This window comes from Cetorhinus maximus, chromosome 4 (assembly GCF_964194155.1).
Source record: "Cetorhinus maximus chromosome 4, sCetMax3.hap1.1, whole genome shotgun sequence".
NCBI classification, from domain to species: domain Eukaryota; kingdom Metazoa; phylum Chordata; class Chondrichthyes; order Lamniformes; family Cetorhinidae; genus Cetorhinus; species Cetorhinus maximus.
In genome coordinates, this window is record NC_135882.1 from 118,749,969 (window position 1) to 118,775,655 (window position 25,687).

At 44.2% G+C, this 25,687-nt stretch overlaps 2 protein-coding genes across 2 annotated transcripts in view; both read left to right on the forward strand.

Annotated features, from left to right (window-relative positions):
- LOC144679844 (copine-3-like) overlaps positions 1-25,687 on the forward strand; it is a 750,377-nt gene that overhangs the window by 163,205 nt on the left and 561,485 nt on the right. The window lies entirely within an intron of this gene.
- Positions 1-25,687, forward strand: part of LOC144679353 (serine/threonine-protein kinase H1-like) — a 76,523-nt gene that overhangs the window by 1,806 nt on the left and 49,030 nt on the right. Inside the window, exon 2 of the mRNA XM_078539724.1 lies at positions 3,850-4,516. Within this exon, the coding sequence (XP_078395850.1) occupies positions 3,850-4,516 (667 nt within the window). The remainder of the gene's footprint in view (positions 1-3,849; positions 4,517-25,687) is intronic.

Here is a 25,687-nt window from a genome sequence, read left to right on the forward strand (position 1 = left end):
CATCTACAAGATTCACAGCGCAACTCACCAAGGCTCCTTTGACAGCACCTTCCAAACCCCCAACTTCTACCACCCAGAAGGACAAGGACAGCAAACACATGGGAACACCACCAGTTACAAATTCCCCTCCAAGGCACACATCATCCTGACTTGGAACTATATTGCTGTTCCTGGGTTAAAATCCCAGAATTCCCTCCCTAACAGCATAGTGAGTGTACTTACACTGGATGGCCTGCAATAGTTCAAGGAAGCGGCTCGCCACCACCATCTCAAGTGCAATTAAGGATGGGCAACAAATTCTATTCTTGTCAGTGGATGGTCACATCCACGGAATGAATTAAAAAAAGGTAGTTAGGACTGCTGTAGATAGACCAGTTTTGCCTGAGTCAAATAATAAACAACTTTTTTGTTGGTCTCTTTATTAAACTTATTTGTTCACAATTCTTCTTTATACCTGCCCCAATCACTTCAGAATTTTTAAGATTATATATTACAAATTAGTAGTTAGAGAGAGAAAGCTAACTGAGTATGGACATTGGAAACAAAGACTCGACATTGTCCTGACAACAATTGAAGGAGAAATTGAGGGTAAAAACAGAAGAGGAAGAAGAAAAATTAGATGGGTGGATAACACTGAGATATGGACTGAGGGGGGCCTGAAGAAAGCCAGAGAAGAAACAGGATGAGAGACAGGCAACAAAATTACAATTTACTTTGAACTTCTCAAGAAGCAAAATCAACACCTGTTTTTCTTTTACAAAGCTGAACACATTTGAGCAGAAATTATAACTCAAATGACCAGACTTCAGAAATATGTTTTGAATAATGAATTTAATTTTATAATTTCTCCATTCATATTTTCACATATGAATGTGCCCAGATCCAAATTCCATCTCATGCATACCTTTTAAAGTTATGAATCAATGGTGGTTTCTGAGAAGGAGAAAGAGGATTTCAATCATTTCAATCTGAGAAAAACAATGCCGGCATCAAAAGCCAATGTCCCAAGAAAAACATTAAGTCCGAAAGAAATGAAGGGAAGAGGAGACAGGCAGAGCAGGTACCTCCATAAATTCACCCCTCAAAATGATGCAGGGCTCAATCTGTAAGATATCACTAGCAAAGTGGTCAGGAGTTGTAGCATTAACCCATCTATGCTCACATCAAAAAACAATGCAAGAGGCCAAGGGATATTCTGAAGGCAGCTTGCCTTCATATATGAATGTGCAGCTTGTACGACACCATCTAGATATTAGAAATTATTTGTTTGCAACAAAGTTGACATCAGTAAACTGAGATCTTTGCCTGAATATTCAGTCTGCTGAGTACATTGGCAGAGGTGCTTTCAGCTGCCATGAGCCCCGAGGACTGCAATTTCCTTCCTAATCTTCTCTACCACTCCACCTCACTTTTTTCCTTTAAGACACATCATGAAAATATAATTTTCATAATATTATTGTAATTTATTGTAAAGGTAGGTTAATAGTGGGGTTTGGATTAGTTTCTGTGTGCAGGTTTGTGTGTGGGTTTTAATTGAATTACAGACAGCTGATCTGGGTGCTTTGATGTATCAGAAGGGAAACTAGGTTTGAAATGCTAAATTGTAAACATGTAAACACAAGCAATGCCTTTGCAAGATCCTTCAAATCCAGTAGCATAAAAGATGGTACTATAGCAGTGCCCTCTCCCAAGCCAACATGCCTAGCAACGAGGTGCTAGTCACTTAAAAACCAGCTCCAATGGGGTGGGACATGCTTGACACCAAACTCCTGAAGCAACTGCTCTACTCGAAACTCAGTCGTGGCATGAGCCAATTAGGAGGACAGAGGAAACATTTCAGGGATGTCCTCAAAGCATTCCTGAAGAGATCAAACATCCTCACCGACTCATGGGAGCCCTTGGCTCATGACCAACCAAAATGAAGAAGGGTTATTCGGGAAGGCACCGAACACATTTAGAGACTTTGTTGGGAACATGCAGAGGTGAAGTCAAAGCATCAGAGAGAGCAAACAAGCCTTCAAACAACTCATCTACCCACAAGAACACAAAATATAGGAGCAGGAGTAGATCATATAATCTGTCGAGTCTGCTCCACCATTCAATATGTTCATGGCTGATCTTGGACTTCAACTCCACTTTCCTGCCCGCTCCCCATATCTTGATTCCTTGAGAGGTCAAAAATCTGTCTGTCCCAACTTTAAATGTATTTGATAATGGAGCCCTCTGGGATACTGAACTACAAAAATTCACAACCCTTTGAGTGAAGTAATTTCTCCTCATCTCAGTCCTAAATGATTTGTCCCTTATCCTGAAACTGTGCCTCTGTTTTTTGGATTCCCCGACCAGCAGAAACAATATCTCAGCACCTAACCTATTAAGCCTCTTCAGAATCCTGTATGTTTCAATGAGGTCACCTCTCATTCTTCTAAACTCCAGAGAATATAGGCCCAATTTACTCAGCCTCTCATAATAGGACAACATCCTCATCCCAGGGAGTAATTTAGTGAACCTTCGCTGTGCGCCTCCAAAGCAAGTATATCTTTCCTTATATATAGAGACCAAAATGGCTCACAGTATTCCAGATGTGCCCCATATAATTGTAGCAAGACATAGTTATTCCTGTACTTGAATCCCCTTGCGATCAAGGCCAACATGGCATTTGCCTTCCTGATTGCTTCCTGTACTTGCATTCAAACTTTGTGTTCCTTGTACATGCACTCTCTGAACATCAACATTGAAAAGTTTCACACCTTTTTAAAAAAATATTCTTCTTGGAGTACATCCCTAAAGCAGAATACCCGACCCTTCAAGCACCACCTGCCTGACATGTGGCAGAGTCTACAGATTTCTCATTGGCCTTATCAGCCATTTCAGAACCCATAAAACCAGAGTGGAAGCATGTCATCCTCAATTCCCCTTCATAGGCAGTCCCTCAGAAGAAAAGGGTTAAGATGATAATAGCAATTCATTCATTTTTTTTTGGTGAATTGTGCTATTGGAGATGAATTCCTGGCATCTGCAATTTATCTAGTGAGGATTCAGAGTCATTTTTGTTAGTTGTCCAACTATCATTTGGACAAGCAAGAAGTGAGTAGAGTCTATTATGGCCAGGTTGGCTCCAAGATGACATACCCGGTGTTTAATATTGGAACCAGATCAAAGTTTCATAGCAGGTTCATTTATTGAATATCTGAGCTAGACAGATACATAGCACTTCAGGGTTATGTTTACAGTTGATCAGCCAATGAGCAATTAAAATTATCATCTATGTTGAGACAGAAAACACCTCAAACTTTACAGAAGTAAATCTGTGATCTGGCACTCCCAGTAATGCTGACAGTGAGTATATCTTGGAAAATAAAAAAATCTTGTTTGCCTCTATGCTGCTATTTATACACATAGCTCTAAATTATTTTCCATATTTTCTTAGTAATGCAAAATGAGCTGCAGTGTATATTGTAGGTTAACAAGCACTCTCCAGTTGACATTTGAGATGCTTCCCTTAATGACTTATCTACTGTTCTTTCAGTACTATGGACACTGATTAGATAGGTAAATGTAGTCAGTATGGATTAAGTTTATGGATTAAAATAGTTACATTCATAATTACACAAACAGATTTCCTAACAGAAACCATCCAAAACATGCACCCTTGACCTTGTTTCTGTCGTCTTAACTATTACATGTTGTGGTCTAATACTATAAACATGGCTCAGCTGTGATGTTTGCATTAAAGTTTAACCTCAACAGTATCTTGCCACTCGAAATTCTGGAACCATTGCATTTTAAAGGCGTTCTATCTATATTGGTGATCAATTTTGACAAATCTGTACTGTTCATCTTCATCAGGTATGACATCAAGGCTCTTATTGGAAGAGGAAGCTTCAGCAGGGTGGTGAGAGTTGAACACAGAGCCACCAAACAGCCCTTTGCCATCAAAATGATTGAAACCAAGGCTAAAGAAGGAAAGGAGGTGTGCGAGTCTGAACTTAATGTGCTTAGGAGAGTGAGCCACCATAATATCATCCAGCTGATCGAGGTCTTTGAGACACATGATCGTATCTACATGGTGATGGAACTGGCCACTGGTGGAGAACTTTTTGACCGTGTCATTGCCAAAGGATCATTTACAGAGAGAGATGCTACTAGGGTACTGCAGATGGTTTTAGATGGGGTCAAATATTTACATACCTTGGGGATTACGCACAGAGATTTGAAACCAGAAAACCTTCTTTACTATCACCCAGGATCAGACTCCAAGATCCTGGTCACTGATTTTGGACTCGCCAATTCCGGAAATAAAGGTGGAGACTGGTCCATGAGGACCACTTGTGGCACACCAGAGTACATTGCGCCTGAAATCCTGTTAAGAAAACCTTACACCAATGCCGTAGATATGTGGGCTTTAGGTGTGATCTCCTATATTTTGCTTAGTGGAACTATGCCGTTTGAGGATGAAAATCGGACAAGGCTTTACAGAATGATTCTCAAGTGCAAATACAGTTATGTAGGTGAGGTAGGTGAAAGTTCTGGAATAATTTGTTTAAAGCTGTAATTCTTACTTTTCAAGTTTTTTAAAGCTTAAGGTAAAATTTTTCATAATTTATTTTGCAATTCAGTTTCCAACTCCATATGCAGTCCTCTCTTGTAACATTCTGATACATATGAATCTTTCATCAGTTGGTTTCTTGTCAGTAGTGTGGTAGGAGGGGACTTCCAGGCTAGAGCTTAATTGCCAATAGAACGTTGACTCCTAGCATTATCTCCACTGTCCACTGGCAGTCTGACACTATGAGGGGGGGGAACACTGGACTGCCACACGTTGCACTCGCTACAGCAGCTGAAAGGGACAGACCAGCAACCTCATTAACCAGAAACCATGAGAGACAAAATCCCTGGTGTGATGAGAAGAACAGAAGAGCTGAGTGTGTTTCTACTGAGATAAAGTGGTGTTGTAATGTGCCCTTGTAGAAATATAGGGCAGAATTTTGCCGTCGGCGTGCAGGGGCGGGCCCAACACAAGATGATGCGCGATGACGTCAGGCGTGCGTCCCAACGTCATGGTGTGCCATCGCGATATTTCAGAGGGCAGGTGCTATGAGTTCCGAGACATGCCCGCATTAATTAATGGGCTGGTTAAGGCCCTTGAGGCAGTAATTAACAGCAATTTCTAGCGGCCCGTGCGATTTTCAGTGCGTCGCACGGACGCAATGGGCAGGCGGGTAGACCACATTTTTAAAAACCTCACCCACAGGCAGGATAAGAGGGGTGAGTGGGCTCATGAATGTGACTTGTTAGTACTTTACTTTTTAAACTTACTACTACTTGCTTGTGTGAACAGGACAACTTCAATTCTCTTCAGAGCAGCTTTGACAGGAAAAATAGGCTTCAGTTCAGGACTCTCGAGGAATCATAAAACTTGGGGCCTTGCAGGTCTCAGGCAACTTTCCCTTACCCTGGGAATGGGGATTGTGCTCTCCACTCTGAGGAGGGAGTGAGAACTAGAAGGGGGAGGAGGCCAGGAGTCCATATTCAGCCTCCAGGGGAGCCACCTTTGGGAGGACAGGCGCAGGCACAAGGGGCGCAGGGCGAACAGGAAGTGCAAGGAAGAAGGGGCTGCAGTAGACGCCACTATCCTGCTGCCAGGGTTTACAGGCGGCGATGCAACTACCTCAATATGCCTGAGGTGCAGTGCCGAAGGAGGCTCCGTCTCTTAAGGGATACAGTGACCTCCATCTGTCAGACGATAGGGCCTGAGATCAGCTCCAACTGTATGGGTGGACACCCCCATGCCAGTGGCACTGAAGGTCATAGTTGGCCTCAACTTCTATACCTCCGGCTCTTTCCAGGGGTCGGCGGGCGATCTTTGTGGAGTCTCCCAGTCAGCTGTCCACAGTTGCATCAAGATGGTGACAGCCGCTCTGTTCAAGCATGCATTGACTTTCATTCACTACTGCTCGGACGAGGCCAGCTAGGCAGAGCAAGCCAGAGGCTTTGCAGTGATTGCTGGGTTCCTCCGCGTCCAGAGTGCAATCAATTGCACATATGTGGCTATCAAGGTGCCAGTTGGTGAGCTGGGAGCCTTCATCAATAGGAAAGGATTCCACTCCATGAACGCGCAGATAGTGTGTGCAAGGTACCTAGGCAGCTCCCACGACGCTTACATCCTCAGACACTCCCAGGTGCCGTGGCTCTTCAGTGCTCTGGTCCAGCTGGATGGATGGCTGCTGGGTGACAAGGGCTATCCCCTCAGAAGGTCGCTCATGACGCCTCTCCGCCATCCAAGAACAGAGGCCAAGCAGTGGTACAATAGGAGACACGCCTCCACAAGGGCGGTGGCAGAGAGAACTATCGGTCTTCTCAAAATGCACTTCCAGTGCCTGGACCGTTCAGGGGCGCACTCCAGTACCCCCCAGATCGTGTGTCACTGATAGTGGTTGCATGCTGCACTCTCCACAATTTGTCACTGGAAAGGGGGGATGCAGTGGAGGAAGAAGATGCTCTGGCTGCAGACGATGAGTCCAGTAGTGAGTCCGAGGACGAGCACGCTCAGGAGAACGCTGAGGGGATAGACGCTGACCCGGGCAGCTTCCAGGGAGGCAAGGACGCCCGGGAGGCTTTGATACAATGCTCCTTCAGCTAGCCTATCACAGATGGACCTCCAACACATGCAAGGGCTGCAGGCTTCATACTCGATACCTGAGAGCAACATTTGCCTGGTTAGGAACATTAACTATGTGCCTTGTCAATGAAGCTTAATGATAAACAAGTCACTCATAACATCATGTGTTCCCCTTCACCTGCAGAAGTAATGAAGCACCCAGAGGCTTGTTGAGAACCAAAACATTTAATGATTGGCAAATTGCATACAGAAATGAAAGTCCATTAAAAGGTGTTGAACAGCACACCTATTGAAAAACAACTGAAACAGGGGTCAAAAGAAAACCACCAGTGATAAGCCTGTGGTGTGCCTAAGGTGATTTACCTTTCCATTTGCGGGTGCTACGTCTAGGTGCTCCCCCCTCATTGGCACCGGCATTGGAGACAGCCTGCTCATTGTGCTGTCCTGTTGGCCTTGATGACCTTGGCAGGCATGCTCTGGCCAGTGGAGCCTGTGCTGGGAGGGAGCAGCCAGTGGCACGGCTGGCATCTCCCCAGTCACCGCAGCCTCATCAGATGCCAGGGTCACTGGCAAAGGGGAGGAGGAGCTGCTGCCCTTATCTGGAGCACCCTGAGAGGAGACCACTGAGACGACAGGTAGCTCATGCGCCAACGTGAGGTCGCTTTGGACCTCCCTGCTCACCATTGATGGACGGGCACCTAGCTGGGATACTGGGTGCTCAATCCATCTCCCATACTGACACTGACCACCTAAGGTCAATGCCGCTATGAAGGCTTGCAGGTCCGAGCGCATCCTCAAGAAGCCCTGATTGTTCTCCTGGAGGAGGCTCTTCATGAGAATTGCCACTCTCTCCATGCAGGAGGCATTGCACTCGGCCATGAGGGTCATTGCATTGCTCAAGCTCCGCATGGACTCCTCCATCACGGAGACCATGGCACGCATTCCCTCATGTATCTCCACCAGATCCTCCCACACACCCTGCTGGACTTCCAGCATCTGCTGCCTCAGGGACGACTCCAGAGGCACATCATCAGCCACCGACTGAGCATGTTCCTGGTACCCAGCAGTCCTCCGACTGCCAGCACCCTAGGCACGCTCTGTCTCCACCTGCACCTCAAGCGAGTGTGAAGCACCCTCACCGCTGTGCACCGAGACACTAGCTGACGATCTTATCCCCACCGAGGTGCTGGTATTTGCAGTGGTGCCTGCCTGGCTGAGAGGGTGTGATGCTGGTGCGTTTATATCTTCTGGGCCCTCAGGGGTCAGCGGCGGTCCCTCTGCCTCCTGAGTGTGGGCGTGCTCCGGTGAGGCTGAAAGGAAGAACAAGGATGTTTGCTTAATAGAAGTCGTTACACTGTTAATGTGCATGCCTAGCACTTGGATCAATGGGCAACCCATGTTGATGCTGAAATCCAATATACAGTCAACAGTGGGATTTTTGCACTGACAGACATTGTGACCTCAGTGCACAGCACTCTTACCTCCCAGTGGCACCCCAACCTCACAGCGGCCAGCTGACCAGTGCGCATGGTGCCTCTCCAGCTCCAGTTCCTCCTGCTCGTATCTGGTGATGATGAGAAGGTGGGACTGCCCTCTGCCAGTCCGCAGCTGCTCTGCATTATTGTGTGCAGTCTTCTCCTGAAAGGAGAGAGAAACATTGATTAGTCCACCTGGTACCTGGATTGCCATTGCAGCCTTGCCACCCCCACCTGAGGGAAACATTGCAGGGCTCAGCCGATTCATGACCCTAGAGCCGCTATACACTCACTCCAAACAACCAGGGCTGACCCTCTTGCCCAGATGCTACCTCCAACACATTTGCCACTCACACTCTAAGACCTTCCAAACCCATGAGCACTACCACCCAGAAGGACAAGGGCAGCAGGTGGATGCCTACACCGCCACCTGGCAGTTCCCCTCCAAGTCAGTCAGCATCCTGACTTTGAAATGTTTCTGCGCTCCACCCCTGCGCCTAGTTCCAAATCTTGGAACTTGCCCCCAAACACTATTGTGGGTATCCTGCACCACATGCAGTGGATATAGAAGGCAGCTTACCACCACCCTCTCAGGGGCAACTAGGGATGGGCAATAAATGCTGGTCCACCCAGCAAAGGCCACATCCCATGAATGAATGAATGCAAAAACAAAGTTGAGTTGGGAGGGCGCCAGGGGGGCCTACCTAAACACTGTGCTAAGTGACTCATGCCAGCGCGGTCCTCACCCTCCCCAATCGCAAGAGGTCATTAAACCGCTTGCGGCATTGCACCCAGGTGCATCTCACCACATTGTGGGACCTGACCCTTTCTGCCACCTCCTCCCAGGCACGTTTTGTCATGTGGGGGGGGCTCCTCCCGTCCCTTGGCAATATGATGTCGCGCCGTGCTGCCATCTCCGAGGAGGACAGCGAGGCACCCATCCGAAAATCTCGGGGCATACTGCCCCGCCGACCTGCCCTCCGGCCTGGACTGCTCTCCAAGAGCACTGTTGGACATCCTCCTGTGCAACATCAGCGGCAGCTTTTGGAATGCTGCCTGCGCCATTTTTGAATAGGCCGCCAGGTCGCCACTGGACCCGGCGGTCATTGGTCTCCCGCTGCCGCCCACCCCTACCCTATGTTCCCGGGAGCCCCAATTCACGCTGGGCAGGCCTTAATTTGCCCACCCACATAAAATGGTGGTGCGGAGCCGATTGCAGGTTGTGATCGGCTCTACGCCCGCTCCTGACCAGCCCACTCACCAGAAGTAAAATCCTGGCCATAGGAGCAGGAACTGGCCATTTAACCCCTCGAGTTTGCTTCACCATTCAATGAGATCAAGGCTGACCTGAGATCTAAATCGATGTAAACACCTTCGTCCTATGTCCCTTAATACGTTTGGTTCACAAAAATCTATCAATCTCAGAGTTAAAATGAACATGATCTAGCATCAATTGAAGTTTGCAGAAGAGGATTCCAAACTTCTACCACTCTATGCATAGAAGTGTCTCCTAATTTCACTTCTAAAAGTCTAGTTCTAATTTTTGGACTATGTCCCCTCATCCTAGGTCCCCCAACAGCAGAAATAGTTTCCCTCTCTACACCCTATGTGTTCCTCTGAATACCTTGAAAACTTAGATCAAAGCACTGCTTCCAAATTCAGGGATTACAAATCTAATTTGTGCAATCTCTCCTCATAATTTAGCCCTTAGAGACCAGTATTATTCTGGTAAATTGATGCTGCACTGCTGGCTGCTCTATCTCCAAGTTCAATATATCCTTCCTAAGGTGTTGTGTCCAGAATTGCTCTCACTGCTCCAGGTATGGTCTAACTGGGGCTTTGTATATCTGTGGCATAACTTCAACTCCTTGTATTTTAATCCTCCAGATATACAGGTCAGCATTCTATTAGCATTTTTGATTATTCCTGTTTTGTTCATGAGATTTTAATGATCTATGTACCTAGACCCTCAAGTGTCTTTGAACTTCCAGCTTTTCATCATTTAGAAAGCAATATTCTATACTTTTTAGGTCCATATTGGATGACCCTGCATTTGCCTACATTGAAATCCATTTGTCACAGTTTTTCCCATTCACTGCATCCAAAATCCCTTTGTAATTTTATGTTTCCATCTACTTATTTGTGATAGGAAATTAGTTGATAAGAAAAAGGTTGTGGTAGAAAATTGAAGAACGTGAAGGAGGGGAGGGAATTGTTAGCGGGGAAGGAGTGTTATGAAGTGCTGCTGAGAAATGAAAAAGTGTACTTGAGCTTTGTTCTTGGGGAACTTCCAAGATTGCAGAGGGTGATCCTGGTGGCAATAACTCTGTCTACTATCTTTGTTCAGGCCTGGACCACTGTTGCCCTGAGGACACTCCTGCTGATATTGGGAAAGGGAACCACCTCCTTGAGGATTTCCTCAATTATAATTTTGGTCAGCATACCTGAAATACGCTTGACTTCAATGGAAATGAAAATTTGGACAGGTGTACGACAAGCGTGACATTGCTCATTTTACACCATCACACAAAGTCAAAAGTACCCCCAAAGCATTCGTCAAAACAACTAAAAGTCAAATAAACTACTTGTCTGTATTATGAGGCACTCACTAAAGGACTAAATAAGGTGAAACTTGTCTAGTTATTATATGGTGAATTGACCATATTAATGTTAGACAAGGTCAGGTTAACAAAGCTATTTGAAAAGAAGAGCTCGATTTATTTATAAAACAGCATGAAGTCACACAAAATGCTCCTAAAATGTTAAATTTCCTGGCTCTTTAAAACATGCCATGTTTAATAAGCCCCATCTGTGTACAGATTTTATGCTCTTTGGTGTTCAGTACAATGGGAGAAAATTTCACAATAAAGTGCCACTTATTCCCACAAGCTACCTACTGAGGATGCTTGTAGAGAGGCTGTCATGATAAATGAAAAAAAAACAGTGAGTTTGGTTAATAGGATTAGAAAAAGCCAGCTGCAATGTATTCTTATTAGTTTCCCACAGTACTGTTCTGAAATGTATTAATCAGAGGATGAGCTATGCTTATTCCCTAAGGAGCTAATTGACCTTTTAGGTTCTGAAGAAGAATGGCTGCATTTAAACAATGTATTTTAAGTCAGCAATCCTGACTTTGTAATAAGTGTGCAGGGTACTACAGGATTTCATAATTATACAGCATTTACAGACTTCAGAACCACTGAACAGCATCTCCTGAATACACGATTGGTCAGAACTAGTTCTCACTCAATTATCCCAGACTTAAGACTTAAGTAAGTTCTGAAAGGAAAATTGCAATGCTGACTTCAGCGTGTTATCAAGAATAAGTTCTGACAGTGCATATATAACAAAATTCAAGTCCATTGAAACATAGAGCTATATGATAATTTTAGCCAAAAAACTAAACATGAGGGAAAAGATTATGTCAATGATTATTCGTGCATGTTTTTTTAATTCATTCACGGGGCATGGGCATCGTTGGCTAGGCCAGCATTTATTGCCCATCCCTAATTGCCATTGAGAAGGTGATGGTGAGCCACCTTCTTGAACCGTTGCGGTCCATTTAGTGTAGATGCACCCACAGTGCTATTAGAGAGGGAGTTCCAGGATTTTGACCCAGCAACAGTGAAGGAACAGCGATATATTTCCAAGTCAGGATGGTGAGTGGCTTAGAGGGGAACTTGCAGGTGATGGTGTTCCAATGCATCTGCTGCCCTATGTTGAGTCTCTTAAAGAAGTATTTGTAGTCTTCAGTAACTTAACAGCATTTCTTTATTAACTACATGTAACTATGTACATATATACAATAAAGGGTACAGACAAGGAGGTATCTCCATGTCTAGGCCTTTACACATCTCTGCTCAACACCACACTGACCCTAGGTCTGGGTCATGCGTCTTCTTACGTCACTTTGTGGGTGGTACTGTACTCAGTCCCACATTAATCCTTTATGTGCCAGACCTCCATACTACACCTTCCTCCAAATCTTTATCCAATGCAGCTCACCACCTTCTCAAGGGTAACTAGGGATGTACAATAACTGCTGGCCCAGCCAGCGAAGCCCACATCCCATGAATGAATTTTTAAAAAATTTCATGGGGAGGATTTTTCCCTTGTTGGGCGGGCTCGGCGGGGGTGGCCAGGAAGCCAACCATCGCCTGTGATTGGGGCCGCACTACGATTTCACGCTGGCAGGCCACTTAAGGCCTGCATAGCATGAAACGTAAGCAGCAGCACTCAACGCTGCTTGTGTGGGGTCGGGGGGGTGGGGATGCGGGAAGGTAGTGCAGAGGAGGGTGAGTGCAAACTTCACGCCTGCATGCGGGTATGTGCTGGAAAAGCTCCCTGAGGCACAGAGCTGCCTCAGGGAGATGAGCATTTTTCAAAACAAAAAATAAAGATTTCTAAAATGTTATAAAACATGTCCCCTCATGTTACTCTTTCACATGAGCAGGGACATGTTATAAATGAAATTTAAAAGTTTTGATTTTATTTTTATTTACTGTTGGAAACCTCATCCCATCCATGGATGAGATTTCCTAAAAAATGCAAGGGCAGCAAAAAATTTCTTTCAATTACCTTTTTAATGGCCTCAATAGGCTTTTTAATTGGCGGCAGGTGAGCTGCCGTCTCTGGCGCATGCCCGGCGACCAAAATATCGCACGAGTGCGCGTTGACATCGGGACGCTTGCCCGACGTCATTGCGCATCATTTTACGCTTGGTCGGGCCGGGCGCATGCCCATCTGACAAGCTAAACATTCTCCCCATGCCTTAGTGTTATTAGTCTCAAGCATTTACACTTTTGTTACTCTATTATTGCTGTTACTACATTATCACTACTCCAATATTAACAGCACACCCTGAGTCCTTACATTTACAGGTTCAGGCAGTCTAGAGGCCTTATAACCCTTCCATATCTTGTTTGCCATTCTGTCAGAGGAGTGATAGAGACTCTGCTGGTTCTGATTCTTGCTGTTGGCTTGAACACTTGACTGGAATTTGGATATGCTTTCAGTCTTTTCTTCCATTGTTTCATGTTGAACCACAGTTGGTCGGTTCAGCGGGTGTGTTGTTTGGTGTTGCTGCTACTCTGAATGGTTTATGCAGGGTGGACGAACATTGCATTCATCTCCTCAGCACTTCTTTCTCTTCTTCTTTCTCTGTGTAGGCTGTCTTGATGCTTTCTGTGGCTGAGGAAGAGCGTTCCTGTGGCAAGAAGGCTTAGTGGTATGCTCATGTCTGCTTTTTTGCTGTCAATGGTGGGAGATTGCTACCAGGTTTCAGCATCCCTTGTGGTCATGGCATGCTGGCTGGAAGCTGCAGTGCATGCACGATGGCTGCTGCCTTGACCAGCTGTCCCAACGTCATAGTTGGAGGTAGAGGTTTCTCGGATGCTGGCCACCCTTTTGCACCACTTCCGCTGGAGGCATCGTGGTTATCTCATGGACAGTAGGCTGGTCTGACCACAGCGGGGTGTTTCTGCAATGAAAATGGACCAACCTGTTCCACAAAGAGAGAAGGGAGTTTAAAGCTGAAGTCCAAATCTGAATACTCTTCTCGGGAGTAGTACTCGGGACCGTGCAGTTCTGGTTGGCAAATGACAGTGGTTGTCCTGACATCATCTGCTGTCTGGAGGAGATCCGAGGCTATGCAAGCATCCCTGCATTGGAGAGAGAAAGGCTGGTAGCGGATGACATACATCAGCTCAAGGATCTGTTTGCTGCCATACCTCAGTAGTCCCAGGATCATGCCAATGACTGGGAGTTGGATTCCTCCTGCCCCATAAATTGGAGCGTCTGTCGTTCGAAGCCAGAGGTCTTTGAGCCCTGGTATCTTGTCTGACAGGACTGTCACACTGGCACCTGAATCTAATTTAAAATTTGTTAAATGAACATTCGCAAGGATGTCAACATTCCAAAATAAAGAACCGCAATCCCTGACCTCACCCAAGAAACATGGCTGTATCTCTTCTGGGTTATCAGTCTCGACGTCGTGGATCACCTTTGGGCCTTCTGTGTGTTCCTAGTGTTTTGACTTGCAGTTTGCCAAAGCGCGCCATCCAGTGGAAGCGGTGGGCAGTGCTAACGGGATACTGATCTCTCCTGTGAGGGCACTTCACACCGCAGCACTAGCAAGAATGCTCTGCTGGACAGTTCAGGAATCGCTTGATTGCTCCTGTGTCTTTGTGACCTGATAAGCTGAACTAAGCATTGGCTTCTGTTCCATGTTTTATTATCTCCCCTTAAGATTGTCCTGTGCAGTTTGCATAGTTTAGATAGTCTATCTGGATTGCCTTGTCTAGGGTTGGATCATCTTTAGCTTGTAGGAAGTCAGAGAGTGAATCATCTATGGCACCCATCACTATTCTGTCTCTGATGAGCTCAGGCTTTAAATCTCCATATTCACACCCCTGTGTCACCCTGTAGAGATCATTTATGAAGGAGTCAACAGGTTCCCAGGCAGTGGACTCTCTTATTGAACTTAGTGAAAGTGGTCTCAGGACTAGCCTGGGACCTTAAAAGATTTAGCTCACCCTTGCAGTTTCTGTGGACTCTGAGCTCTATAGCTGGACTTCCACAGGAGGTTCATTGGAGGTTTTTACTGCGGTAAAATCTTTGCCTTCAGCTTCCAGGCTCTTTTCTCTGGAGCATTTTCTGGTGAATTTTCTCTGTGCCTTCAGCTCCTACTGAGGCTTCTCTCAGGTCAGAATTTCTGTTGGAGTTTTTTCTTTTTCTTAGTCTTTCAGCATTTTAGTGAGGTTGACAGTTTTTGATCCTGAGCTGCCACCATGTTGGGAGGCTATTAGTTACAAAACAGTGTCTCTTAAAGAAATTTCCATAGTCTTCAGTAGGTTAATAACACGTCTTTATTTACTACTTGTAACTATATACATATATACAGTAAAGTGTACAGGCAAGCAGGTATCTCCATGTCTAGGATTTTACACACCTCTGCTCAATGCCACACTGACCCTAGGTCTGGGTTATGTGCCTTCTTACATCACTGTGTGGTCCGTACTGTACTCAATTCTACATTAACCTTGTATGTTCCAGATCCTTATCCTACAGTGCACACTGCTGCCACTGTGCACCAATGGTGGAGGGAGTGAACGTTTAGGTTGGTGGATGGGGTGCCAATCAAGTGGGCTGCTTTGTCTTGGATGGTGTTGAGCTTCTGAATGTTGGTGAAGCTGCACTCATCCAGGCAAGTAGCGAGTATTCCATCGTACTCTTGACTTCTGCCCTGTAGATGGTTAACAGGATTTGGAGAGTCAGGAGGGCAGTTACTCACCTCAGGATTCCCAACCTCTGACCTGCTCTTGTGGGCATGGTATTTATATAGCTGGGTCAGTTCAGTTTCCGGTTATTCAAGTTAGATGTTTAACTGAGGCTTTGTCTGCCTTCTCAAGTAAAAGATCCAATGGTACTATTGAAGAAGAGTTGGGGAGTACTTCTGGTGTCCTGGTCAACATTTACCCCTCAACCACCACCTAAAAAAACAGATGGGCTGATTATTAATATCATGCTGTTTGTGGGACCTTCCTGTGAGCAAACTGGCTGCTATGTTTCCTACTTTACCAAAGTGTCTACACTCAAAAAATGTTTCATTGGCTGTGAAACATAGCTATCCTGTGATTTCACCAATAAATTCCAAATGATCTTCCACTGTAGAATGTAAGGAAGCAATGATGCCCAATTTGGCTCTGTTGCCCTAACAGCAACTGTTGAAAACCAGGCACCTCCAGGGTCTGTATTCCCATGCAATTTTTCAACTTGCAATTAGGCTTTTTGAACAATGGAAAGCTGGTTCATGAGTGGAGTTCACCACTTATCCCTTGTAACCCCTTTCCAATTATGTGAAAGTCACACATTTAAACATATGGACAATATGGGGATTAACAGGGTATTCTTTCTCTTTTCATGTTTTACATTTCCTCTTTCTCTCACAACTACATGTCTAATGTAATTGACATCACTTTGCAATTTTCGTTCCACTTAATATATCATTGCGCTAGGTCAGTTGAGATATCTGTATGTAACTTTAACAAGAACTTTCTTTCATGTTCATTTATGTCCTATTATATTACACTGGTATATATGCCTTACATTTGTATTCTTTCTAAATCTTGCAACTTCTTCTGGATCTTCTTCCAAACCTTTGAGACATTGATATCACATTGACTCTGAGAACCACATACTGACAGCGCTTGTCATTGTGGCCAAGGCCTGATCTGATCCTATCAGGATTTTCTAACATTTGGTTGCACTGATCTCTCCAAGGTTTATGAATTCCACAGATGAACTAACAAACTTTCCAACTATTCTACCAGTTAAGTGGCATGCTAGATGCTTGAGAGTCATTGCAGCATCACTAATACAGGTGCATCATCATTGCCTACTATTTCTCTATTTCCACAAATGAAAACTTTGTTTAAGGAATAATGGGTGGGGTCTTGTCAGAACAGCAGAACCATTTTTAAGTCAGGAACCCAATTTCCTCCCGGGCTGGCTTTGCTGAGGCTCTTTCCTAGAGCATAGGCATTAGCATTCTGCACTGTTTTCTGTTTTGTCTTGGATTTCAAGTATTTAATCTTTTCTTTGATTTAAATCAAAACAAAAATGGATATCTATATTATTAGTTATTTAACTTTTAATGTTTCCATTTTCTACTAGAAAAGATCTTTGAACCAGTATATTTAACTTTGTTGTGAAATACAATGTGGATTAATGTAAGCTTAAACAACAATAAGTACAACAGTGAAAGTAATCCATTTATATAGCCCATAAGACATTTTATAATCTCACTTTACTGTAGGTATCAGCTGCTGAAAGAGAAGACTGATGAATCTCACACACATGCAAAATGCTCTGGTACTGATGTAGAGTGACAAAGTCAGAGCGAGAATGTTGAATGCAGAATCATAAGGTTGGAAGAGGTTACAGAGGAAGGTGGAGTGAGACAATGGGAATGGGTTCTGAATTTCATAAATCTATTGAGTTAGAAGGATTCATAAACATAGAGAATGAAATTCAGCTTAGGTAAAAGCATAATCCAAGCGGTAGTGAATTAGCTCTCTATTGCATATGGATTTTTATTTCCATTGACTATTGTTTTAAACCTCAAAATATTGAAGATACTTATTTTTGTGGAAATGATATTTCTTTAACTTTTCAAGTTCCCTGCATAATAAAACACTTAAAAAAAAAACGGCTTTTGTGAAAGGAGTTTGGGCAGTCTCAATCAGGCTCTTATTGACATGCATCACAAAAAAACAATCGTTATTTTGGTATTAAATTGGCAATGTCATTGATATGGACAGGTGTGGTGGGCAGTGGAAACTCTCACGCTGGTGCAGTTAAGAGGCACTGCTCTGAATTTGGAACTAAGACATACTTAGCAGATTGTGGAGCGGCACAGGCAATTTACTGATAAATATCAAGTTTATTGGTTAGTGTTTGTAGAGTTCAGCATTTGTATTTTGGTGTTAGCTAAACACTGAAAAGCTGAAAGGAATCTAAAATAACTGTAGGCTAAGAGATAAGGGAGTGTCAGGGAGAGAGGTTAAAGACATTTAAAGTGACAAGAGCACAAGGGAAGGAGCTAATTTGTGAGGAGCCGGTGAGTGTTTCTTTTTCTAGATCAAACCAGGAGAAGTTTTTACGTTTTATTGCTCATAAGTTTAGATGGTGGTCTAATAAATAGAGGCATTCCAGGGCACCCGAGTCCCATCGAATGCAAATTCTGTGCCACGTAATAACTGCAGGGCGCTTCTCGTGTTCTGGACAACCACGTGAGCAGCAGCTGCAGTGCATCTGTGAGGCTGAGAGCTAGATGGATAACATGTCTGAGGAGTTGGTCCCACCACAGGTAGAGAGGGACTGGGTGACTGCCACACAGGCAAGGAGGAACAGGCAGGTGATGTTGGGGGCCCTGAGTACTTGTTGCTCTCCAACCGGTATTCAGTTCTGAATATTGTGAATGTGAAGGTTCCTCTGAGTCAGGTCCATGGCACCATGGGTGGCTCCTCTGTACAATGATGGGGGAGGAGGAAGGCCAGGGAAGCAATAGTGAGATAAAAACAAAAAACTGCGGATGCTGGAAATCCAAAACAAAAACAGAAATACCTGGAAAAACTCAGCAGGTTTGGCAGCATCGGCGGAGAAGAACAAAGTTGATGTTTCGAGTCCTCATGACATTCAATTGTTTGGGGAACAGACAGATATTCCTGAGGCCACAGAGCTAATTCCAGGATGCATGTTGCCTCCCTGGTGCCAGGATCAAGGATGTCACTGAGCGGCTGAAGAACATGCTGAGAGGGAGGAGGGTGAACAGCCAGAGGTCATGATCCATATTGATATGAATGATATCAGTAGAAAGAGGACTGAGGTCCTGCAGGCATCTTTTTGGGGGATAGAAAAACTATTAATAAGCAAGATCTGTACAAACAGTATGATTTGCTCTCTTCTCCGGCAGGGAAAGAAAGCAGAAAGTTATGACCGTTAGTAATAATTACTGTGGATAGCAGGAAGGACATTTATGGATGGTGACTGTGAGATATGGGTGCCTGGCGACAATAGAATGAAGTTGAGTGTGGATGTTGGCTGTTCAGATGGGGATGTGAGGTGCCTGGAGAGAGAGGAGTAAGTGGAGCTACAGGGTGTGTCCTGAGGAGTGCTGTGCAGGAGAATGCTGTGGAAGTCAGAATGTGGGGCTTGGCACCTGAATGTGTTGCACCACTCAACCGAACGACCCCCTCTGAGTCCTGACACTGATGCATTGTTTCCATGTTTAAGGGTCCGCGCCTGCTGATTTCACCGACTACCTCCCATCCTTGACATATATCACCTCACTGCCTCCTTATTAATTTATTTCAAAATAGCCTTTGAGTGCTAACTTGGCAGAGTGAATGGTCCACCCTTTGTAGCAGATCAAACATCATTCCAGTGATCACCATTGAAAAAAGGGCAGGATATATAAAGAGCAGGTGTCCATTTCATCAGGTTTACACATAGAGAAGGAAGCTGACAATTATCCCTACTGACATTGAATCTGCTATAATCTAAATTGTGTCTAGCAATGTCACTAATTAGACATCAAAAGTGATTATAGAGTAAGAAAACCTAGTATTTTGATTTTTTTTAAAAATGTTCTTTTTCACGTCTTGTGTAAAACATCATGAGATGAAAGTTTCCATTAGGTTGTGTTGGTTTTCCAGCACCTGAATTCACCTGAAAGTGGTCAAACCAGCATAAAAAAATTTAAGAAATTTCAAACACAAGTTAGGCGTAGCGCAAATCAAATTTCCGTAATCTTTTTGTTTATTCAGTCATGGGATGTGGGCATTGCTAGTTTTGCCAGCATTTATTGCCCATTCCTAATTGCCTTTGAGAATGTGGTGAGCTGCTTTCTTGAACCGCTGCAGTCCACCTACAATGCTGTTAGGGAGTTCCAGGATTTTGAACCAGTGACAGTGAAGGAACAGCGATATATTTCCAAGTCAGGATGGTGAGTGGCTTGGAAAGGAACTCCCAGGTGGTGGTGTTCCCATCTATCTGCTGCCCTTGTCCTTCTTGGTATTAGAGGTCGCAGGTTTGGAAGGTGCTGCGAAGGAGCCTTGGTGAGTTGCTGCAGTGCATCTTGTACATAGTACACACTGCTGCTATTGTGTTTCAAGTGGTGCAGGGAATGAATGTTTATTGTGATGGACGGGATGTCAATCAAGAGGGCTGCTTTGTCCTGGATGGTGTCAAGCTTCTTGAGTGTTGTTGAAACTGCACTCATCCAGGCAAGTGGATTACATCACACTCATAGATGGTGGACAATCTTTGGTGAGTCAGGAGGTGAGGTACTCTCCGCAGAATTCGCAGCCTCTGACCTCTTGCTGCATATGAGCACGGACTGTTCAGTATCTGAGGAGTCATGAATGATACTGAACATTCTGCAATCATCCACAAAATCCCCACTTCTTGACGTTATGATGGAGGGAAAGTCATCGATGAAACAGCTGAAGATGGTTGGGCCTAGGGCACTACCTTGATGAACTCCTGCAGTTATGCCTTGGGACTGAGATGATTGACCTCCAACAACCACAACTATCTTCTTTAGTGCTAGGTATTTCTCCAACCAGCAGATTTTTCCCCCTGAATCCCATTGACTTCAGTTTTGCTAGGGCTCCTTGATGCCACACTTGGTCAAATGCTGCCTTAATTTCAAGGGCAGTCACTCTAATCTCACCTCTTTTGTCCATGTTTGGACCAAGGCTGTAATGAGGTTAGGAGCTGAGTGACCCTGACGAAACCTGAACTGAACATCAGTGAGCAGGTTATTGCTGAGTAAGTGCTGCTTGGTAGCACTGCTGACAACACTTTCTATCACTTTGCTGATGATATAGAGTAGACTGGTGGTTTTTAACAGCTATTCCCCTGCTTGATACTGTGTCCCTTAATTGGGCACTCCAGGAAGGTTTGGCTGGCAGCTTTCTGAAGGCATTGGAAAGCTGTGCAACTTGCATGTAATCCCTGAGCCACCATTAAATTCCGGTGGGCTCAAGGGTAATTGGTGTTAATTGGTTCAGTAATGCGCCTAATTGACAACCTGCTGTGAGCGGACAAATTTCCCCCATGGGCCCCTTCCCACCTCCATTTAATTTCGGGACGTTTTCCTGCTGCCAGAAGATGGCATAAGTCCTCTCCTGCCATGTTTTCCACTGTGACGGGCATAAATCCAACCTAGGACCTTTCTTCTCTGCACGACTTAAGCGCACTGGGAAGTGAACCTACCAACTGAGCAATTAGGAGAACGTGTTGAAAATAAATATTTGAAAGTTATTTTTATTGTTCCATCATTCTCTCTTTGGCATATAGACTATGAATTTCCACAGGCCTTTGGTTGCATTCCCATCAAATGTTTGGCAGAATTTCAACTGAAGGTCTGGAAATTAGCCTGAGATCCAGATAAGCTGTGGGTCAGGGGCAATTTCGGCAGGGGCTTGTTTGGAATGGAGCCTGTCAGCCTCATGGGAGGGGCATGGCAGGGGAGGGCAAGTTGGAAGCTTCTTTATTCTTGGCATAGCAGATTAGTAGTGCCTTGTGTACCCATTGAAATGTTTGGCTGAATTTTCACCATTGAGGCGGGTAGCTCGAGTCAGGAAATTTCCTGGCTTGGCGCAACCGCCCTGGGCAAAGTGCTCTGAATGGCACGATTTCAGATCTGGGGGGGTGGGTGCAGGTTGGATTCAGGTCACCGTCCCTGGACACAAATCAAAGGTAGCCATAGGGGCTGCCAAGTGGTGAAGTGGTCTGTTTAAAAGACCACCTCAGTTCTCTGGGACTTGGGACCCCAGTTGTTTTGTTAAATATTAGGTGCACTCACTCTCACACTTCATAATCCTTCACCCCTCCACCCTCTCCCATGCCTCATCTGTGCCAACTTGTGCCAACGCAAGCGCTTATCCACCCCAATGGCCCCTCATACCCTCCATGCCAACACATGCTCTCCCACCATGAGACTTGGTTGAGAGCCCAGACTCCCACAAAGGCTTTACTTGTTGAAACAGATGCACAGAAGGGAAAACATTGTTTGATAGCTAATTTTACAAGCTATTTTTCTGTGATATATTTTGTCACTGTCTCAGTTTTTATTTACACAGGCTAAAGAGGTGTCAAGTGCTTATAATTCCTGTTATTGATTAAGTATAATATTAATGTTCCTCAATGAGGGTCCAGATGATGGAGGCTGCCCAGATGTCCAGCACAAAGATTTCTCTGGATACTTCGGCAGACTACTTTATAAATTATTGCTTCATGGTATGCAAATGAAATAGGATCAAGGAAATAAGTAGAAATTAACGGAAAGTAAATTTAGAAGGGATTGCAAGATATAATGCCAAGAGTGATAAATGTTTGTGATAATGAAAATAAAATAACTATTTGAGTTATTCAGAATACAGCTAGATACCATGATGAGTAAGTTAAAGTTATAGACATATAAGTTTTTGATGGAGCAAATGACCTTATTTTACTAAGATAAAAGCAAAATACTGCAGATGCTGGAAATCTAGAACAAAAACAAAAATACCTGGAAAAACTCAGCAGGTCTGACAGCATCTGTAGAGAGGAATACAGTTGATGTTTCAAGTCCGTACGACCCTTCATCAGAACTAAGGAAATAGAGAAATGAGGTGAAATATAAGCTGGTAGAGGGAGGTGAGACAGATAGAGCTCGATGGGGGGCCAGTGATAGGTGAAAGCAAAGAAGAGATTGTCAAAGATGTCATAGACAAAAGGACAAAGGGGTGTTGATGGTGGTGATATTACCTAAGGAATATGCTAATGGGGACATTAAGGGTAGCAAGCAGGACAAGCTAGTGGCGGATGGCCCTAGTGGGGGTGGGGTGGGGGGAAGGAATCGAAATGGGCTAAAAGGTGGAGATAAAACAATAGATCGAAATAAATTTTAAAATAGGTGGGAAAAGAAAAATATATATATTTTTTAAATTATAAATTATTGGAAAAAGGGGGATCGGAAAGGGGGTGGGGATGGAGGAGAGAGTTCATGATCTGAAATTGTTGAACTCAATATTAAGTCCGGAAGGCTGTAAAGTGCCTAGTCTGAAGACGAGGTGCTGTTCCTCCAGTTTGCGTTGAGCTTCGCTAGAACATTGCAATCCTCCTTTTTCCAATAATTTATAATTTTTTTACAAATATATTTTTCTTTTCCCACCTATTTTTAAATTTATTTTGAACTATTGTTTTATCTCCACTTTCTAGACTATTTCGATCCCTTCCCCCCACCCACCCCCACTAGGGCCATCTGTCACTTGCTTGTCCTGCTTGCTACCCTTAATGTCCCCATTAGCACATTCCTTAGATAATATCACCACCGTCAGCACCCCTTTGTCCTTTTGTCTATGACATCTTTAGCAATCTCTTCTTTGCCTTCACCTATCCCTGGCCCCCCCCATTGAGCTCTACCTGACCCACCCCCCTCTACCAGCTTATATTTCACCTCATTTCTCTATTACCTTAGCTCTGATGAAGGGTCATACGGACTCGAAAAGTTAACTGTATTCATCTCCACAGATGCTGTCAGACTTGCTGAGCTTTTCCAGGTATTTTTGTTTTTGACCTTATTTTATTCCTCGCTTCTTTAATATTCTCCTTGTATACAAAAGTACTGGCTGCCAACCTTACCACTCTGATGGCAACAAACGTTCTATATGAATAAGTTTGTGTTATCTCACCCCGTTTCAAACTGAAGCACAAAATAACTCAGAATTTGGAAGATGCTGCTGCTGCTTTATCAGCCTTATAGAAAAGCCAAAAGGATACTTGGTGCAGGTAGGTTTTGCGTTCTTTGAAAAAACAATTCAAGGGGTTAGAATCTGTTTTCTTCCCCTTTTGTAGTCTTTCCATGCAATTCACCACCTAAAGGCAGAAACTACTGCAGATACTGGGAATTTGAAATAAAAACAAAAATGCTGAAAAAACTCAGGTCTGGCAGCATATATGGAGAGAGAAACAGAGTTAATGTTTTGAGATCGTATCGCTCTCTTCTTTAGAAGAGTCTTCAGAAAAATCATTTATAGGCATCTATAGGCAAGTGTGCAAGGAGGCAGCCTCCTCCCAAATCTTGTTCTTTGTCATTTTAGGCTGTCTGCCAGATAGTGTGCAAGAATGACCTGGAAATTAATTCAATCCTACTTTCTCTCATTTCATCTTTATGGAGAAGCATCTCTGCTTGGTGCCTTTACGTGGTAAAATCAAGAGCACAGCATGGAAGTGTACAAACATAAACCCATGCTCCAACATTGCGAACATCATGTGCTGCCATCTCTTTAATAACTTTATCCTCAGTAATAAAAACATTATATTCTTATCATACCATCAGTGTAAACAAATTGTCAATTGTCACCATTCACTCCCTACACCACCGACGCACAGTAGAAGCAGTGTGTACAAGATACATCTACAAGATGCACTGCAGGAATTCGCCAAGGCTCCTTAGGCAGCACCTTCCAAACCCACAATCACTACCATCTAGAAAGACAAGGACAGCAGATGGATGGGAATACCACCACCTGGAAGTTCCCCTCCAAGTCACTCACCATCCTGACTTGGAAATATATCGCCGTTCCTTCACTGTCACTGGATCAAAATCTTGGTACTCCCTTCCTAACAGTACTGTGGGTGTACCTACACCACATGATTGCAGCGGTTCAAGAGGGCAGATCACCACCACCTTCTCAAGGGCAAGTAGGAATGGGCAATAAATGCTAGTCCAGCCAATGAAGCCCCCATCCTTTGAATGAAAAAAAAAGGACAATTGCGAATAGGCAATAAATACTGGCCTTGCCAGTGATGCTCCCATTCCAAGAACAAATATAAAAGAAATTCAAAAACAAAAGCTGTTTAAGATTTGACATCAACTTTTTGTATTGTATGCAATTAAAGGTTGTGCATTGCCTAAAATATTGCAGTGAAGTTTGCACACATGCTAAACTTAGAAAAGCTGGCAAACAACTTCAAAAACTGTTAAAGCCCCAATAAAGTTTGACTATGGTCACTATTTCAAGGTGAATTTCTATTTAAGTTAATTTTCATTTATTAGATTTCAAGATTTTATTAGTATTTTGAGATCACATTAGAGCATCCAGTTATCATACTGTGAAAAGTAAAAATCAGTAGGTATATGGCATGTGAAAATAGTTACAGGAGGAGTACAGGGAATATGAACTTAAAAGATAAAAGCAAAATACTTCGGATGCTGGAAATCTGAAACAAAAACAAAAATAGCTGGAAAAACTCAGCAGGTCTGACAGCATCTGCGGAGAGGAATACAGTTGACGTTTCGAGTCTGAATGACTCTTCATCAGAACTGAAGAAATATAGAAATGAGGTGAAATATAAGCTGGTTGAGGGGGGTGGGACAGGTAGAGCTGGATAGAGGGCCAGTGATAGGTGGAGGCAAAGAAGAGATTGCCAAAGATGTCATAGACAAAAGGACAAAGGGGTGTTGATGGTGGTGATATTATCTAAGTGCTGCACTGTCATAGTTCTGATATTTTGGCTGAGGCATTAAACCGGGGCCCAAACTGCCTTCTGTGGGACCTCTGCTCCCTGGTCCCTGATCCCGGGTAAAGGCCCTCCGGGATAGACAGAAAAGATCCCATGGCACTATTTTGAAGAACAGCGGAGTTATACCTGGTGTCCTGACCAACATTTACCACTAATCTGCATCACTAAAGCAGATTATCTGAACTGTATCACTTTACTGTGTGTGGGAACTTGCCGTATGCAAATTGGTTGCTGTATTTTCTACACAACAACAGTAACTAGGGGCAGAATCTTCTGTTCTCTCTTGTGGGGTGTTTGGAGGAGGGCTTCTCACCCTGCTGCCAATTGAGGCACTTAAGCAGACAATAAATGGCCACTGAAGAGTCTCATACCACTGCTGCAAGTATTAAACCAGCTGTTGGTGGCTCTGTTGCCACACAGGGAGAGCAACAAGTAAAACTGTTTTGACTGCTGGTCATCTCCCAGGGAAGGGTCCTTCCTTTTTAAAGGCATTCAGTGCCTGATTGAGGGATCC